Raw genomic sequence first — 17837 nt, forward strand, 5'->3', positions numbered from 1 at the left:
TGGGTATACATTTTTTTCACCTCTCTGGACCCATTAAGTAGGAGTTGAGCAGTAGTAGAAAGCCCATTTATGACCAGCTTTAACCTAGCTCTGTATGGAAGTGATATACCAATGTATAACGAAGCAGATGTATTGGCTGTTTGAAATTGAGAAAAATCATAGTGTTCCAATAAACGTCTCTCCAAATAGTAGAAATTCACTTGTTTCCTACGTGTTACATTTTTAGTTGTAGGTGCTACCTACATAATCACTGTTTATGATGAAAAAGACGAGTTATGCACGCACATGTATTCAGTAACTACTTTATTTTTTATTTTATTTTGTCCAGAATGCAAACATTTGCATTAACTTTGCTATTTTACAATTTTACAAACTAGGTATAAAAAGACCATAAATAAAGAAGATAAGTTATGCGTACCTAAGTTCCAGGGAAGAGGAACCAGTTACTCTCCCCTTTGGCAAAACAAAGGCAAAAAAAAAAATTACAAATGAAACAAAATTGGAAAACATAACAAGTCTAAACAATGTGTGAACCAAGAAAAAATATGCTCTGTTAGAATATTTTTTTTTGTATTTTTTTTTCCATTTTTTAGTAGAAGCTAAATTAATTTCCCTCATTTGCAGTGACAAAAAACTCATAAATGTCCCTTTTTGCTTTTTTTTTGTATTTTTAGGTTAATGTTCGTTGGGTTAGGTACAAGTGAAAAATACTGCTAATAATAAACTGGATCTTTCCATAATATTCTCTATCATAACTGGGCCTGAAGCATCATAGGGCTCAATTACAAGCATGGAAGTTAAAAAAAATCCCATTAGAATTTGGGTATTGCTAAACTCTTGAAATTACATATAGTTTTTGGCAGTAACACAAAATACTGATTCTTATGCATATCACTCCTCACTTGCAGCAATGCCACAAAGTGCCATCCAAGGAGCTGTGAGGGGGTTAAAGCACTGAGAATCATTCTGTTGAGATATCGGACTACTTCTAATGCCCTCCGATGATCCTCCAAAGGGAGTCCTCCAAGCCAGCGATATATCTCAATGTTTTAGACTTAACCACACGTGTTGCAAGGACTATTTAATGTCGCTGTTACAGACTGGAAGAAACCCCTTATGGCTGATGGCACCTTCTTTAGTAGCATCACTTCCAATAATGCTCTTAACGTCATTGGTTCTAGGAGCTCACATATGGAGGAAGGAAATCTCTGTAGGGAATAGAAAAGGATTTGGTGATAAAACTCACTAAAGATGTTCTGCAGGCCCCTGGACCGCCTGACATTCCTAGTTCTCCATTGTGGCCAGTCTGTACAACACATAGGTGAAGGACAAAGACAATGGGTTAAGCACAAATAAACATAAGTTTATATATATAAAATTGATTTTGGCCTGTTATATATATATAAACTTAATTGGCAGCTCTGTCTGGTTGTCACTGGTACCAGTACGGTGCTGAAACAGATAAATTGCATATTTTTTATGTAGAAAGTAAAGTCATATTACATTACAGAGGCTGTTACAGATGAGTAGCAGGCCTTGACCGGAGTACACCATCCTTCATTACCTTATGGGATAACCCATAATGCAAAATTGTCCCTTAGCCCATCCCAAGTTGGGTCCTTTGTTAAGGTTAGTTTGGCTTATAATTTGCTCCATGCCGACCTGCTGTTTGTCCAGGATGCTTTATTCCACAAATGATCCTCTTATTCTTTGCTTTGCAGTGTTAGAAAATCTCATCTGAAGTTCCTCCATTCCCTTTTACTGAAGAAAATAAAATGGATAATTCTGAGTGGCTTCAGTAATACCATTAGCTAAGGCAAGTACAATATCCCGGCGTGAACACATGGCATCCTTAGTAAACATCAGCTGGCCTCCATCGCCCAGCTTGTTAAGAGGCTGACCAGAGCTGGGCACGGAGTGCACAGGAAGACCTGTCGGACGGTTTGGAAATTTATCTTGCTGGAGAAAAAGCAGCTAATAAAACGGGAGATCCACAGACTCATCTACAGCTTGTAGCCACATTCTGTCTTCACTGGAACGGTGTCTCCAGACCTTGCCATGGACGAATGAAGGACGTTGAGTTCAGTTTTCTAAGAAAAAAAAAATAGCAAATGGTGAGTGTCTTCCATATACAGCAGCGAATTCTGAATAAATTTCTTCACGTAACTCAATTATGACTACAAATGTTATCTAGGACGACCATAATCAAACAACCGATGTTTGAGAATTCGATGATTACCTCCACCAACTTCCCTAAATGATTGTTACGATAAAATAAAAGCCTTCCCCCGAAAATTAAAACCGTCCATGATATCTGAGGGAAACATGATACAGCTGGAGAGAGAAATCAGATTCTTTGCTTAGCTGTGCTCCCTGCAAACTAAATTCTTGGAGCAAGATGGTGCTTTCAGTAGTTCATGCAAAACAGCCATGGTGCAGATGGTCCAGCAATACTACACCAAAGGAATTGAAAACATACCTTCATATGCTTCTCTACATTGCTGCCATTAGGTAGTAGAAACACACTTCCATCCTTAACAAGGAACCCGGATATATCCTCTGAGTTAGCAGATGACCTGAAAGCCACAGGATCCTTAAGATTGCCAATGACACCCAGGATGTAGCTTCCAAAAGAGGTCTGCATCTCCAGCAAACGATCACATAGTAATTCCAGTTGTCCACTCAGACGGAAAATAAAAAAAAAAATGTTTGCACCCATTCCGAAAAGATGTCCATGTGACACGCAAAAACAATCCACGGAAATAAGTCTTGTATAACGTATGTATCAAGCAACATGAGAGTGCCCAGTCCACTTTCAATGGTTGTCTGTAGGTTCTTGATGTATGATCTACTGTAAGTGTGGCACAAATGACAAAATTTTTGTGTTGTTGTTTTTTTCTTGTTTTTTTTTAATGGGTTTCACCTCACGCCTTTGATAATTAAAGTCTCTGTCCAATGGGGTGAGGCTAATAAAAAAAAGTGCAGTTCTTTAATTAAAGTGCATGGATGAGGTAAACTAATTTTTTCAAGAGTTCTGAGAGAATCTTTGCCCTGATGCACTAATAATTCAGACAGGAACCATCCTGCCTTGCATCTGTTGCATCTGGGTCCTCATTCCTTGAACACTGCTCAATATTTTGTTCTGGTGTGCGGGAGAAGTGATCCCAATCCGAGTTAGGTCACTACATGAAAAAATAATGAAAAAAAATATATATTATATTAATAATAATAATGTTATTATTCTCATCCGTACTACACCGCAAACCCCAACAATACATAGATACTACACAACCCACATAAATCACATAGGAATCTCTGAAACACTTACTCTTGGTTGACATGGACAACTGATTCCAGGTTGTTGTACCCTGCTGCTGTAAAGTTATCTTTATATCTGTCCATTTTAATAGCTTGCAGCCAATCCACCACAGAGACCACCTGGGACCATTCAGGCGAGCTGGGGTCCAGAAGAGCTGTGTTTGTTCTGCCAGTGAAAATAAAAAGTATTAATCAATTGCAGCAAACAAATTCTATGCTCATTGGGCAGATCAGATGATTAACATAGAAATAATGTCGCCACATCGCTGCTACAGAGGCCAGATATCATACAACCTACAAATCTCCTTCTGCTGATTATCAAGTCTTTGACCCATCTTAGATTGGATTTCTCAATTTTCTTTTATTCATCACTTTTATATTAATTCTGTATTTTGCAGTGACTGCACTATCCGCATATTGTAGGCAAGAAGTGTACCAATATATAAAAAATAAATAATAGAAAACCTAGTGCTGATGAACTGCTGACCATGAGTGTTGTAGCTAATCACTGTTCTCAGAAGTCTCACGCTAAGGGCTCATTTCCACTGGCGAGGAAAACGGACGAGTGCAATCCGATAAAAAATCGGATTGCACTCGGACCAATGTTATTCAGTAGGTGTCTTTTCATTTGCAATTTTTTTCTCGGCCGAAATCGGACTGAGAAAAAAATCGCAGCATGCTCCGATTTGCTGCGAGTCTCGGACGAGACTCGCCAATGCAAGTCAATGGGTGCGAGAAAAAAATCGCACAGCACTCGCACCATGCGAGTTCTGTCCGATTTTTACGCACCGGTGTCCTTTGAAAAGCCGGCAATTCAGCGCGGTGTACAGTAAAATCACACTGACAGGTTAGAATAGACTAGATATATACACATAGAATGTGTATATATACATATATATATGTCAGTGAGACACCTATATATGTATATTTATATTTAATGCAGCGCTAGATAGCATAAAAGCCGCTAATTCAATTGCCGGCTTTTTCCTTCTCCTTCACAAACCCGACATGATATGAGACATGGTTTACATACAGTAAACCATCTCATATGCCCTTTTTTTTTGCATATTCCACACTACTAATGTTAGTAGTGTGTATGTGCCAAATTTGGCTGCTGTAGCTGCTCAAATAAAGGGTTAAATGGCGGAAAAAATTGGCGTGGGCTCCCGCGCAATTTTCTCCGTTAGAGTGGTAAAGCCAGTGACTGACGGCAGATATTAATAGCCTAGAGAGGGTCCATGGTTATTGGCCCCCCCGTCGCTAAAAACATCTGCCCCCAGCCACCCCAAAAAAGGCACATCTGGAAGATGCGCCTATTCTGGCACTTGGCCACTCTCTTCCCACTCCCGTGTAGCGGTGGGATATGGGGTAATGAAGGGTTAATGCCACCTTGCTATTGTAAGGTGACATTAAGCCAGATTAATAATGGAGAGGCGTCAATTATGACACCTATCCATTATTAATCCAATTGTTTGAAAGGGTTAAAAAACACACACACACATGATTTAAAAGTATTTTAATGAAATAAACACAGCGGTTGTTTTAATATTTTATTGCTCTCTCAATCCATTTGCAGACCCTCGCTTGGCAAAACAATAAACACACAATATACATACCTTCTGCTGATCCGTCACGTCCCACGAGGTAATCCATCTGAAGGGGTTAAAATAATTTACAAGCAGGAGCCCTGCAAATGCAGCTGTGCTCGTGCTTGTAATTCCCCGGCGAATGAAGGAAATGTAGGTCATTGACCTACATTTCCTTCAGTCGCGGTGATGCGCCCCCTGGGGGATGTCCTCATATGACCTGGAGCGTGGGAAAAAGTTCCCAGGCTGCAGTTCATGAGAACATCCAGCAGGGGCGCATCACCGCGACTCAATGTAAGTACAGATCACTGCTTTCCTTTCAGCACCCGGGGATTACAGGCACGAGCGAGTGGTTTAGCGCAGCTCATGCCTGTAATATTAGTTAACCCCTTCAGATGGATTACCTCGTGGGACCTGACAGTTCATCAGAGGGTATGTATATTGTTGGTTTATTATTTTGCCAAGCGAGGGTGTTCCTGATGGATTGAGAGAGCAATAAAATACTAAAACAACCTGTTTGTTTCTTTCATTAAAATACTTTTAAATCATGTGTGTGTGTGTTTTTTAACCCTTTCAGACAATTGGATTAATAATGGATAGGTGTCATCATTGACGTCTCTCCATTATTAATCTGGCTTAATGTCACCTTACAATAGCAAGGTGACATTAACCCTTCATTACCCCATATCCCACCGCTACACAGGAGTGGGAAGAGAGTGGCCAAGTGCCAGAATAGGCGCATCTTCCAGATGTGCCTTTTCTGGGGTGGCTGGGGGCAGATGTTTTTAGCCACGGGGGGCCAATAACTATGGACCCTCTCCTGGCTATTAATATCTGCCGTCAGTCACTGGCTTTACCACTCTGGCGGAGAAAATTGCGCGGGAGCCCACGCCAATTTTTTCCGCCATTTAACCCTTTATTTGAGCAGCTACAGCAGCCAAATTTGGCACATACACACTACTAACATTAGTAGTGTGGAATATGCAAAAAAAAGGGGATATGAGATGGTTTACTGTATGTAACCATGTCTCATATCATGTCGGGTTTGTGAAGGAGAGAGCAAAAGCCGGCAATTGAATTAGCGGCTTTTATGCTCTCTAGCGCTGCATTAAATATAAATATACATATATAGGTGTCTCACTGACATATATATATATGTATATATACACATTCTATGTGCATATATCTACTCTATTCTAACCTGTCAGTGTGATTTTACTGTACACGGCGCTGAATTGCCGGCTTTTCAAAGGACACTGGTGCGTAAAAATCGGACAGCAATACGGATGTCATACTGATGTCATACGGATGATGCAATTAAAAATCGCATTGCACTCGCATGACACTCGCATGACAATCGCATACGTTACATCCGTTTTTTCGGTCCAGATTACGGACTGATTTGTCTCTCGCCAGTGGAAATGAGCCCTAACCATGCTATCGTTAGCACTGACAGTGCTAACGATAGCATGTGATTGGTAGCAGCGGTCATATGCACCTGAGCATCAAGTCATAACTGCAGGACAAGCAAACGACTGGTGAGGATCACCAGATTGATGAGGCTGTAGAGACAGAGAAATCAGCAGGCGAGTATTCAATTTTTTTTTTAATTTTTCACATTCCTACATTCTATTTTTTTATAGATCCCAGACAACCCTTTTACGAATCACGTTTTCCCCCGACGTCGAAACACACAGACTATAACCAATTTTATTGAAAGCAATTATGAGAAGCTTTCGGACACTGCAATCTATATGTATATAGCATATATGTGTGAAATAAAGATGCACGGATGGATGGTGCACACTATAGGTGAGCACTATGTGATATATAATGGAAGCCTCAATGGATGGTTTATGGTCAGTGATTTGCTGTCTACGGCTCACTGCTGCCATGAGTCTGGCGTCTTCTACAAATTCCCACTCTGCGTTTTCGATATGAATTATTATCTAATCAGCCATCGTCTACTTACATTACTTATAATGAAACTGCCCAATCATCAAGATCCTCAAGGAGATCTCTAAGAGCAGACAAAGCCTTAGCTCGCAGGAGAGATAATCTGCACTTTAATCAGAATGTTCCTGAATAGGCTATATGATGGAACTGGGTAGAATAAGGGGGTCTTTGAAGTTGGGTTTGAGGAATGTAATTCTCCCCAGTTCCCTCTGTGCTGGATCTTTGGGGTAATTGCTTTAGCAGATTCCCTGGCCTGATTAGTAACATATCCTGCAGTTGACGCTCTATAAGCCCAGGCAACTGCTGTGGGTTTTTTACTTATACCGAGAGACAAAATAAAGTTTGTTTTTTTTAAGATAAGACTAGGAATAATGAAATTTCAGAACTCATCGTATTCTGAAAAATCACAAGTCACACAGGCAAATCTCCCCAAGTTTTCATCAGTAGCATAGTGAGGAACCGTCCCTGACTGTCGAGCACAGAGCTGATTGCTCACGTTAATGTAAGGCCTTGCTATGCTCCGATTAGTGGATCAGGTTTCGGAAATGCTTTTACCAAAAAATACTTTTTATCCTTTTTTTTTCTCTTCCCCTATAGTTAACCCCTGTAAATCTGTATAGAGCTGCAGGCAGAAGTTAGACGCTAAAAGCAACACGGAATTGCTTTCTTTTAACCAAAAGCTCCAATAAATTTTTTAGACTGAGCTTCTTCATTGCAGCCCAAGGGAATCAGCCGGCTTTCTAAAGTACCAATCAATATCCATAAACACAGATACTTAAAAATCTGATCATTGCAGTTACAAATGTAAACTGATCGGAGACGGATTCAGGGCCCTGAGGAGGGGGATTCACTCCTGTTAGACTTAACTAATAATCTAACAGATTGCTGGATACTGATTCACCCCATGGGGACATTTAACCAATTAATACTGCATCGGGTCATCAAAGGGTAAGGTATTTTAATTATAGGATCTTTACTAACCTTGAACCTTCCAGTCCGGTCCTTTTTAAACTATTTGGGTTTCGGATGAGTTTGTCAAGCATGCTGACTATCTGTCCAAATTTGGGCCGGTCGCTGCGTTCCTTCTGCCAGCAGTCCAGCATGAGCTGATGGAGGGGAATAGGGCAGTCCATGGGAGGAGGGAGGCGATATCCTTCTTCTATGGCTTTGATGACCTTCAAAAAGGAAATCGAAATTAAAAATTCATAATTATATTAGATATCAGCCAATTTAGCTGCGAGATGATTAGATGACGGAAAGCTGATGTCAAAAAGTATATTTGACGAAAAAAAAATAGTATCGGTCTAAGAGAAAGGCTTAAATTATCTGGAGAATATCACTTTCTAGCTTATGTTTCAGGATGTGCTGACCAGATGACCCCCTTATTATATATCCTTGGCTACCTCCCCTGCTAGGAGACATGAGCGCATCATATTTCCAGATGCACCTGGACAGTGTCTGAAGGGTCTACCAGGGAGACAACGTCTTGATATGAGTGAGTGGGATATAAATAACTGCAGAATAGAGGGAAATTGTACACAATGCAGATTCCACAGATATATACTATGGGATCGCACAATGAATGCAATACTCAAGGAAACATCAAGGAAAAGAACAATCTTCTTCCTTGTTATTGTGTATGAGAACATACAATGTTGGCTATTTCCATGTCCCTATTCTTAGGTTTCAGTGGGTCATCCAGAGACAGCTGTCTGAATACGATCCTTATGAGGCTTTACAGATGGTACACTTAAAAAAGATATGCATAATTTAAGAAAGGCCATTTAAAGAATTATTTTTTTAATGTTCCCTAGAGAGAGTCATTTAATTGGCTCAAGAGATAATTACACTAAGCTCGTTGTGCTTTACAAGCCACTTCTCCCAGTGGTGAGTGGGTAATGACACATAGACCATTGCTGTTATATGTCTTATACTGTCTATAGCCCAGGATTTATACATTGAGGTCATATCACTATATAACCAGGATTCTGCTGTGACATCACCACTGGGAATGGCTCATTATAAGAGAAGGACTCAACCAGTGAGTCAGGCCGGTATCAAGGGGGAAACTTTCATCTGTCATTCTTATACAAAGTACCAAAGAATCAACACAGAAAATACTATTAAATGTAGACCATTGTGAGCAATGCTGCTTACATCTTGATTTGACATATCCCAGTAAGGTCTCTCTCCGTAAGACATGACCTCCCACATGACGATTCCATAACTCCACACGTCACTAGAAGATGTAAATTTCCTATAGGCAATGGCTTCAGGTGCTGTCCATCGGATTGGGATCTTGCCTCCCTGTAAAATATGCAAAATACAAAATTTAGTCCATAGTTCCATCATTTATACTTTTTGTGCAAATCAATAATCACCATATGCATTTTGCATGGCCCAAACTTGCTAGTTTCTTGTCTGAACAGTAGGTCCATACATAACATATTAGATATGAAATACAGATGTACAGATTATGTATATATATATATATATATATATATATATATATATATATATATATATATATATATATATTACTACAAAATCCCGACTTTTTGAAAGCTTACGTACCTTGCATCTTTTTTTTTTCATACGTGCGATAGTGACTATCTATCTAGGCATATATATGTATATACATGTGTATAAAGTATACACCCCTCAGCATTGAAATTGCAACACCAAGGAAAATTAGATAAACGTGTTGGTGATGTGCAAATGATGGATAAGTGTTAGCAACATTTTCAAAACAGCCAGAATTCTGAACACATCCAGAATAAAATGCATGTACACACCATGGCTGCTATCAACTGAACAATAGTACCGCCATTTCTCCGAAGTATATCAGAAGCTGTTTTTCAACCACATGTTGCTTATGCTACTGAGAACAGCTTGTGTGGCCTCAACGTGCCATCATGGCCTGCAGCGTTTCTGGACTAGTCTCCCATGTAGCACATCTGGGATGTCATCGGTGGACAATTGTAAAGGGAGCTGCCAGAAGTGGATCTTGATGATTTGCTGCCCAAGTGCATTAACCATGGCAGAACATTCCTCAGACAACCAATAATAACCTTAAGGATAGCAACCAAGGTGTGTAAATGTGGGTATTTGTGAGTGTGGCACCCATGCTCAATACTGAATGAATCTAGATGTTTTGAAAATGTTGTTTCTATTTTTTTTTTATTATTTGCACATCATTAACAAAAGTCTACAGATTCTATGATTTTCATAATTCCACAAAGATCTTTACAGCTTTTTATATATGCCCGCATTTCACATACATTTGGCCTACATCACAGTACATTTATTTGACAAGCTGTTAATACTCACAGACCACTATCACATTTTTCCATCCTCTTAGAATGGACTAATGAAGATAGAAATGTCTTGTAATGTATTTCTTACCTCAACCCATACTGTCAGCAGCCTTAATCAATAGCTCATCCTGTCGGTCTTACAGCAAGGTGACTGCAAGTGACAGATATGGCCTGTGGTCATCAAACTGTCACCCTGCCATTCATTAACAGAATATATTCAAGCCAGGCAGGAGCAGCCTGTGATTTATGTAACGCACCAGCAGTGAAGGTGTTACACATCATCTGCAACCAGAGCCGTGCTGGTATGACTTCAATTAATGGAAAAGCCAACAAGGGCTTGGCTTCCGCAGCCGGCCTCAGTGCTTGGATAAATCTGTAAAGAAACTTCTTGATTTTAATCTCTCCTCGATTCACTTGGCTCAGATCCTGCCACTGATACACCTAATTGTTGTGGTAATGCACAAAGTGTGTTCCCGTCGTCCCGTATCCCCCTCCTGCTCGGATACTTTTATTGTTAGGCTCCAAGCTGTTTATATAAACTGCAAGACACGGAGACTCAGGAATGCGGAGCAGTAACAAGGCTCTGCACATTGAGATATGTGAGGTTAGACGCCTTGCCAGTAATTCTACAGAGATCTGCTCGCTCCAGCTTTGGTGGCAAGTGAAAGTAATACATAAGACTCCGCTTCTTCTGCTTCTGCCCACAGCCTCCAACTGTGACCATATGCTAAGTCAGATTGTACAGTGCAATGCAATAAAGGCCTAATCTGCTTCTCGATTTCTGACTTACCCTGGTGGTATAGGCGGCCTCTGGATCATCCTCCAAAACGCGGGACATTCCGAAGTCTGAGACCTTACACACTAGGTTGCTATTGACAAGGATGTTGCGAGCAGCCAGGTCCCTGTGTACATAGCTCATATCTGAGAGATACTTCATGCCAGAACCAATACCACGGAGCATTCCTACCAGCTGGATCACTGTGAACCTGCCATCATTCTTCTGAAAGAAAATAAAGTCATTACTGATATATCACATGTAAAGCGCCATGGAATAAATGGCGCTATAATAATAAATAATAATAATAATATATCACCCACATAAGAGTGCATAGTTTTTATACCATTAAAGGGAACCTGTCACGTGAAAAAAATGCTATTAACCTTCAGATATGGAGTTAATCTGCAGGTAAATAGCGTTATTAACATACCCAGCACCGGCACATAGACCCCTGCTGCTGGGAGGAAATGTACTTTATTCCTCTTGGCAGTGTTCGGTGTTCAGTCACAAGGGCAGCCCACTCGTGGGTTCAGTCACCAATTTGCGCGCCCTGTACTGACTGACAACCAACTCTAGTGATGAGGATGCTGTCAATCAATGCCAGGGATGAGGTTATAGCTACCACTCTCTACACACAGGGCAGTGACTGAACCCACACTGGCGCCACTCCCATTACTGAATCCCATAATGCTGCTGGGAGCAATAAAGTTGATTTCCTCCCGGCAGCGTGGCTCTAAGTGACGGCACCAGGCAGGTTCAGAACACTATTAACTTGCAGATTAACTCCATATTTGTATGTTAATGGAGTTTTTTTTCACGTGAGCGGTTACTTTTAAGGTTCCCATACACACACAAGTGGGTCAAGCACATTCATTTTACACATCTGATGTGTATGGGGTTCCTCTTACTCTCTAGTGACAGAGGATGTTGGGGAAAAGCAGGATTGAACAATTTGTATTTAGATGCCTGATCCTTTTGTCCTCAGAAGGGTGTTGGGAAACAACTGATTCTCCTTAAAGAGAGAGAAGCTGAATATGAAGTCTGACAAGTAGTGCTTCATGGGAGAAAAGTATGCACATTAGCTTTATCTCAGAGTAAAAGAAGCTAACCCATAAGTTTGACTTAGGGGAGGTGACTACCCTATAATTCAAAGTCCAACCCATTGAACAAGCCTTGTAACATGACCAGTGATGAATGAGAAGCCTGAAACTGATCTACAAGGCAGCCCGTTCCTTGCTTTTTGCCACTCATCAGTGTAGAGTAGAGTCTGGTTCAGTGTGACACCTTTGAGGCAACGTGGAGAAGTCAAGTCAATGGATAAGTCAATGATGATTCTTCCTTACATTGACTCAAGGATGTCACACTCAACAAGCCAAAGTTTCTGTCACCCAGTGAGAGTTGTCAGGGAAGAAAAGCCACCCCAAGAACGGTCTGTCAGTGGTTATCTCCCCTCTTCCTATTAAACCTCATAATCACATGGCTGAGAAAATCTTTCATATGTATTAGGGAATTGAGAACGATAGCTTTGGGCGTAAGAGCAGCTCACGTGTGTTGGTACAATAAGAGGTTATCAGCATACATCTGTATAAGAAACAACGTACAATATTCAGAGTTATTGTTAATAATGGACCTTTATTGCATGTATTTATTACATAGAACTGTAGACACAACAGGGAAAATGGACTCAATGCCATTTTCTTGTAAAAGGCCAAGGTATTTAATGATTGTCTTTCTCATAAATAATGGGTTCAAACTTCATGGGGTGTAAGTATTTGAAGTGCAGACTTTAATGGGAGTTTAATCACATGCTTGTGACTTGCTTGTCATTAATTCAGTGCTGAGCTGGAGCCACAGCCTTGTCGCTCTCAAGATGTCTTAGTCAAGGTCAGTCTTGAGCCAAGTTTTGGCAAGTAGTAACAAGAAACAAAAAACAGGTCCCTAAAAAACAATGACTTTTACCAGAATGTGTCATAAAAATTGCCTGGCTTGTGAGGAACTCAATGTAATTACAACACAGTTTATAGTCTTCTTGGACCTTAATTACAGATGCTACGAGATGCTAAAAAATAGTCAACTAGTGGTGGTTGGGTAATGTGGCCTGGGATGTAAAGAATATAGGTGTTGTGTCAAATGCTGCACTGGTACTGTATGTACCAGTATCACCCATGCCATAAGGTAAAGTCAACCCGCTTTGTAAACTGCTGCAAGCTTCTCCAACTTACCCGAAGGAAGGCATCCAAGGAGCCATTCTCCATGTATTCTGTGATGATCATGACCGGTTTGCCTGAAACACAAATATAACACTAATTATCATATATTCTATAATAAACGTTCTACACACAAGGACATTCAGGTGAATTATTTTTCCGTAAGTTCTAGGCTTATTTCATAGCGTTTCTGACCTAGTCTATGAAACATGAATCTGGTGGCAGGTTCATAGTGGGTGTCTGAATCTTTGCATAATTACCATCTAAATGCGTATGGAAATGTAAGCACTTTTCTGTCTGAGAACTATTTTTCACGCAGCACACTTATTTTTTTCTCCCCTCTTGCAGCTATTAGAGCAGCAGCATATTTTAATGCTGCGCATGTGAGGGCTTTATTCAGATTTTATGGTTTCATAAGTCACAGAGATGATAATAAGACACTGCTGGAATCTAAATCAGGAGCTTGGAACGTACGGGAAAAGCTAGGACCAGCATCGCACAACATTCACACCTCGCAATGAATAATACTAAAATTAGACACTCCGTTTGTTATTCGTGCACATAACTACAACATGCCGCCATCCCACCGGAGCCAAAGCACTGGTATTAGGGATAAAGCAAGGTGGAAATAACAGATGGGAAGCATAAAAAGTCCATACAACCCATTAGTGGCTAGGAAGAATTGGGTTGTACCGTCTGCATTACACAGCTATTGGGCTGGAAATCAAGAAGGCATTTGAAAGCAGTGCCGAGCACTTTCAAAGGGTTTTACCACAGCAGATGACTGTAATGAGATTTAATGAAAGCTGCTTTCCCTTAGATGTGCCGTCCATTGCCACTGATGGGATCAGTGTTACAGTAAGTAGTGCCAAGGAAGGTTAAGCTACAGATCATGTTTTCGTTCTTCTATCCAAAAATGAGAATAGCTGTAGCCATCTGCCTATACGTTGACCAGTCCTAACCTCACACTACCCTGTGAGATGTCCTACATGAGCCTCTCCCGGCAGCACTCTCGGGATCACTTCCAAAGCCTGTTTACTCTTTTAGCGTTAAGATGGATAGCCGAGTCCTTCTTTAGGTAACGCTGTAGCAGTGCCATCTGTCATTTCACAGCAAGATTTTATATCCATGGTGGGATGATCTATCACTCTTATGAATATTCATGAAAAATTGAAAGAAGATCTACAGGACACATATCCATTAATATTGGAGAAGACAACTGCATGGCAAGTTAAAGAATATATCATCCCTGCTGTATTACCTGCAGGAAAAACAGTGATCCCGATCACGTCTCCTGTCTACAATGAATGCTATCTGCTCTCTAATACTCGGCACTAACTGGAGGTTCAATCTCAGAAGTTGGTTGTGTATTCTCACATCAAGTATCGCAGCATCTTTTCATCTGTATAATTAAAGCCTCATTCAGAAGTCCGTTTTTTGTGTAAGAGTGCTCTCCGTGATTTGGGGATAGTTTATGAGGCCATTCACATGTCCAATTTTTTTATTGGACCAAGTGGTTTGCAGAAAATATCAGAGACATGTCTGATTTTGACCCGGATCGGGTCGTATCAAAATCGGCAATGCAAGTCAATGGGTTGGTAAAAAAATTGTGTGGTCCGATTTTCACTGACTGTCAGAAAGGAGAAGGTGGAAAAAGTGGGGTTTTTTTTAACTTCTCCAAGTATGAAAAATTCAGATGATACTCATTCCAGACTGTGATGAAGCTCTCAGCAAAGTCATTGATTCAATCTTCTCGTACGCGAAAAAAACAGACATCTGAATGAGGCCTAGTACAGAATAGTGAGGTTACATAACACTTACATTTGGTGACGACACCTTCGAGATGAATGATGTTTGGGTGATCAAACTGGCCCATTATACTGGCCTCACTGAGGAAGTCTCGTCTTTGCTTATCCGTGTACCCAGCTTTCAATGTTTTGATGGCCACATAGATTTCCCTTTTTCCTGGAACTTTAAGACGACCGCTGCAAACTTCCCCAAACTCACCTGTAGGCAAGGAAAGGGGGTTTACATTTACCATATGGAGATCAACGTTGACAGCCTTGACAACATAGGGTTTGAAGTGTGTACTCACCTACACCAATTACTTTCTCAATCTTGATACAAGAAGCATCAATTTCTTTAGCAAATTCCCGCACTGCCTGGTTGGGGTCTTCATAAGTAAATGGGTCTACGTAGGTCTTCACTCCTGGAAAGTAACTCAGAAGGTCAATTCCATATTCTGAATGAAACAAAGCAAAAAAAAATGTAATGAAACAAGAAAACATACTGTAAACGGTCATGCCGTACATTATATGTGATATATGATACTGCAATTTGTTCCATATAACAACCATTACCTTGATTTAAATGCTTCTCCTCATCGGCTTCTTGTTTAGCTTTGCTGTATTTGCTCCGCCTGAGGGTATAAAGAAGGAAACCATCAGAACCATGAACATAATACGTTACCACTACATGTATCAATATAATCTTACTTTTCACAGGTGGAATTATCTGTATTTTATTTGTATCAATATGGCACCATTAAAAGTCCAGATAGGACTTTATTAAAGTGGATATCCACTCCCTGAACTACCCCTATATAAACGAAGAACTCCCACCTTGTATATTAAAAATACCATACACTCAATTCTACACCTGCGCTGATCCAGCAATATCAATGCCAGGTTTCTCGGGGCTCCAGTGACATTGTATGCCAAGTGAGCCCTGCAACCAATCAGCCAAATAGTGTCCGCTGATTGGCTGCAGTGCTCACATGGCATAACAAGGCCAGCGAACCACAGGAGACCTGGTGCTGACATGGCTGGAACAGCACCGATGTGGGAGGCGAGTATATGTTACTTATCATTTTACAAGGAGGACTAATTCATTTAAAAAGATGTTGTCCGGGAAGTGGGAACACCCTTAACTCTAATAACACAAATTATTAATATTTTTCTTTTTTAAAAGTACAGTAAAAAGGTCTTGGAGACTTTTCCTAAAACACCTAAAGCTACGCTACTCTATTTGATAGTGTATATATATATATATATATATATATATATATATATATATATATATATATATATATATACACACACACACATCACTCAGCATAAATGAGTACACCCCAACGGATTTGACAAAAACCTTTAGTTTCCTTTCAGAAGCAAAAGTTTTTTGGGATCCTGTACTACAAAATACTCCCACAAATGTGGGCCATTGATTTGCTATTTTGCACACATACAAACTGCACTTGTACAGGAATAAACACAGTGAAGTTGGAGAAAATACATGGATTTATAAACTAGATTACTTGTCTAATATTCTGCACTGTTTCTATCTGTGAGGGTAACATTTAGACAAAAATTTAGGTACAACTGGGATTATATGAAGACAGGTAATTATGGCAATCACTGGTTATATTGTATCTATGGGGGCTTTGTCTAAAGAACACAGGATTACTGATAAATACTAATTGAAGGCTTTGAGCATTTAATGATAGCTTTGCCATAAAATCTCTCCCCACGCATATCTGGTCACCTGTGCAACCTTTCATTCCCTATGTACCATCAGGGACACTGATGGATAGCATTGTCCCTTCATGGCAAAGTATATAATATAGGTTTCCATCAGAAAAAAAATTAAGCAATTCATGGGAAAAGCTGATGTTACGTGGTCAGTGTTAAATGAAATGAAAAGAACAAAAGTCATGGTGAGAAGGGATGATAGGATTTCAAGTCCACAATGGTGGAGAGATGGTCAGTTCTTCCCCTCCTCCACAAATCACTACAGGTGAGAGGGTCAAACAAGAGTTAACTTTTCCCATAGGATTTCTCCAGAGACTGGACAGCGCCTGCATTGTGGAACTGCAACCTAGTGTGAGATGTCTTCCTCAAATATCAGATATGTGGACAATGAGAATAGGTGTGTGTCAGCCAGGTCAGCCCGGATCAGACCTTCAATGACCGATATTGATGGCACAGCGTCAACGGAGACAAAACAACTGAACACGTGATACCCATCCAATTCTGTCCATATCAAGATAGAAGATATCCACACCCTACTGATACATTATATGATGCTGCAGGAAGAATACTGATCTTGGAGACTGATTAGACAAGTATTACTTTTCAGCAGATATTTGGTTAAATGTAAGGCATAAAACAGGCTGACTCACTTCCAACCTAATGGAAGCCTGCTCGATGAAAGCCGCTTCCAAAAACACCCTTCAAAAAGAAGCATTGGAAATGAAGAGACTGAAGCCATGTACAGAGGTGCCAAGCTGCTCTGAAACTACAGAGACACCATCTGCCTTCCTCGCTGTCAATTGCTTACATAACCTCATTAAAGTGCACAGGAATATCAGAACAGTCCAGCTTGGTAAGGACGCGGCACTAGCAACTTGTTTAGAGACATGACAAAAGTTCCTGTAACTTCTAGTTTAAGGAATTTGGACCAGAAATCAGCAATAGCCAAAGTTGCATAGAAAGACAGAAAGACAGGCCCCTTGAATGCATATTTCCCTAACTATGTGACCACGGCTGACCGTGAGCTCAGTGGGACAGAAAGGATCCTATGAATAGTCCTTTCTAGTCCACACTAGGTTGCATTCCGAGCCGTTTCCTCCATTATACCATGAATGTCATTGGTATGCTTCTCGTGCATTCAGATG

General features: G+C 40.4%; 1 protein-coding gene across 4 annotated transcripts in view; it reads right to left on the reverse strand.

The window, feature by feature from the left end:
* Positions 1-286: 286 nt before the first annotated feature.
* EPHA4 (EPH receptor A4) overlaps positions 287-17837 on the reverse strand; it is a 74260-nt gene continuing 56709 nt past the window's right edge. Inside the window, exons 9-18 of one of the 4 annotated variants that reach the window (XM_077290873.1) lie at positions 15523-15581; positions 15258-15371; positions 14984-15169; positions 13178-13239; positions 10968-11174; positions 9018-9167; positions 7842-8035; positions 3329-3484; positions 2480-3182; positions 287-2090 (exon numbers count right to left, since the gene is read on the reverse strand). In XM_077290873.1, the coding sequence (XP_077146988.1) occupies positions 3068-3182; positions 3329-3484; positions 7842-8035; positions 9018-9167; positions 10968-11174; positions 13178-13239; positions 14984-15169; positions 15258-15371; positions 15523-15581 (1243 nt within the window). In that variant the 3' untranslated portion in view covers positions 287-2090; positions 2480-3067. Of the gene's footprint in view, positions 2091-2479; positions 3183-3328; positions 3485-7841; positions 8036-9017; positions 9168-10967; positions 11178-13177; positions 13240-14983; positions 15170-15257; positions 15405-15522; positions 15582-17837 lie in introns of all 4 variants that reach the window. The other 3 variants (XM_077290872.1, XM_077290871.1, XM_077290870.1) reach the window with 3 other exon arrangements.

This window comes from Ranitomeya variabilis, chromosome 2, assembly GCF_051348905.1.
Source record: "Ranitomeya variabilis isolate aRanVar5 chromosome 2, aRanVar5.hap1, whole genome shotgun sequence".
NCBI classification, from domain to species: domain Eukaryota; kingdom Metazoa; phylum Chordata; class Amphibia; order Anura; family Dendrobatidae; genus Ranitomeya; species Ranitomeya variabilis.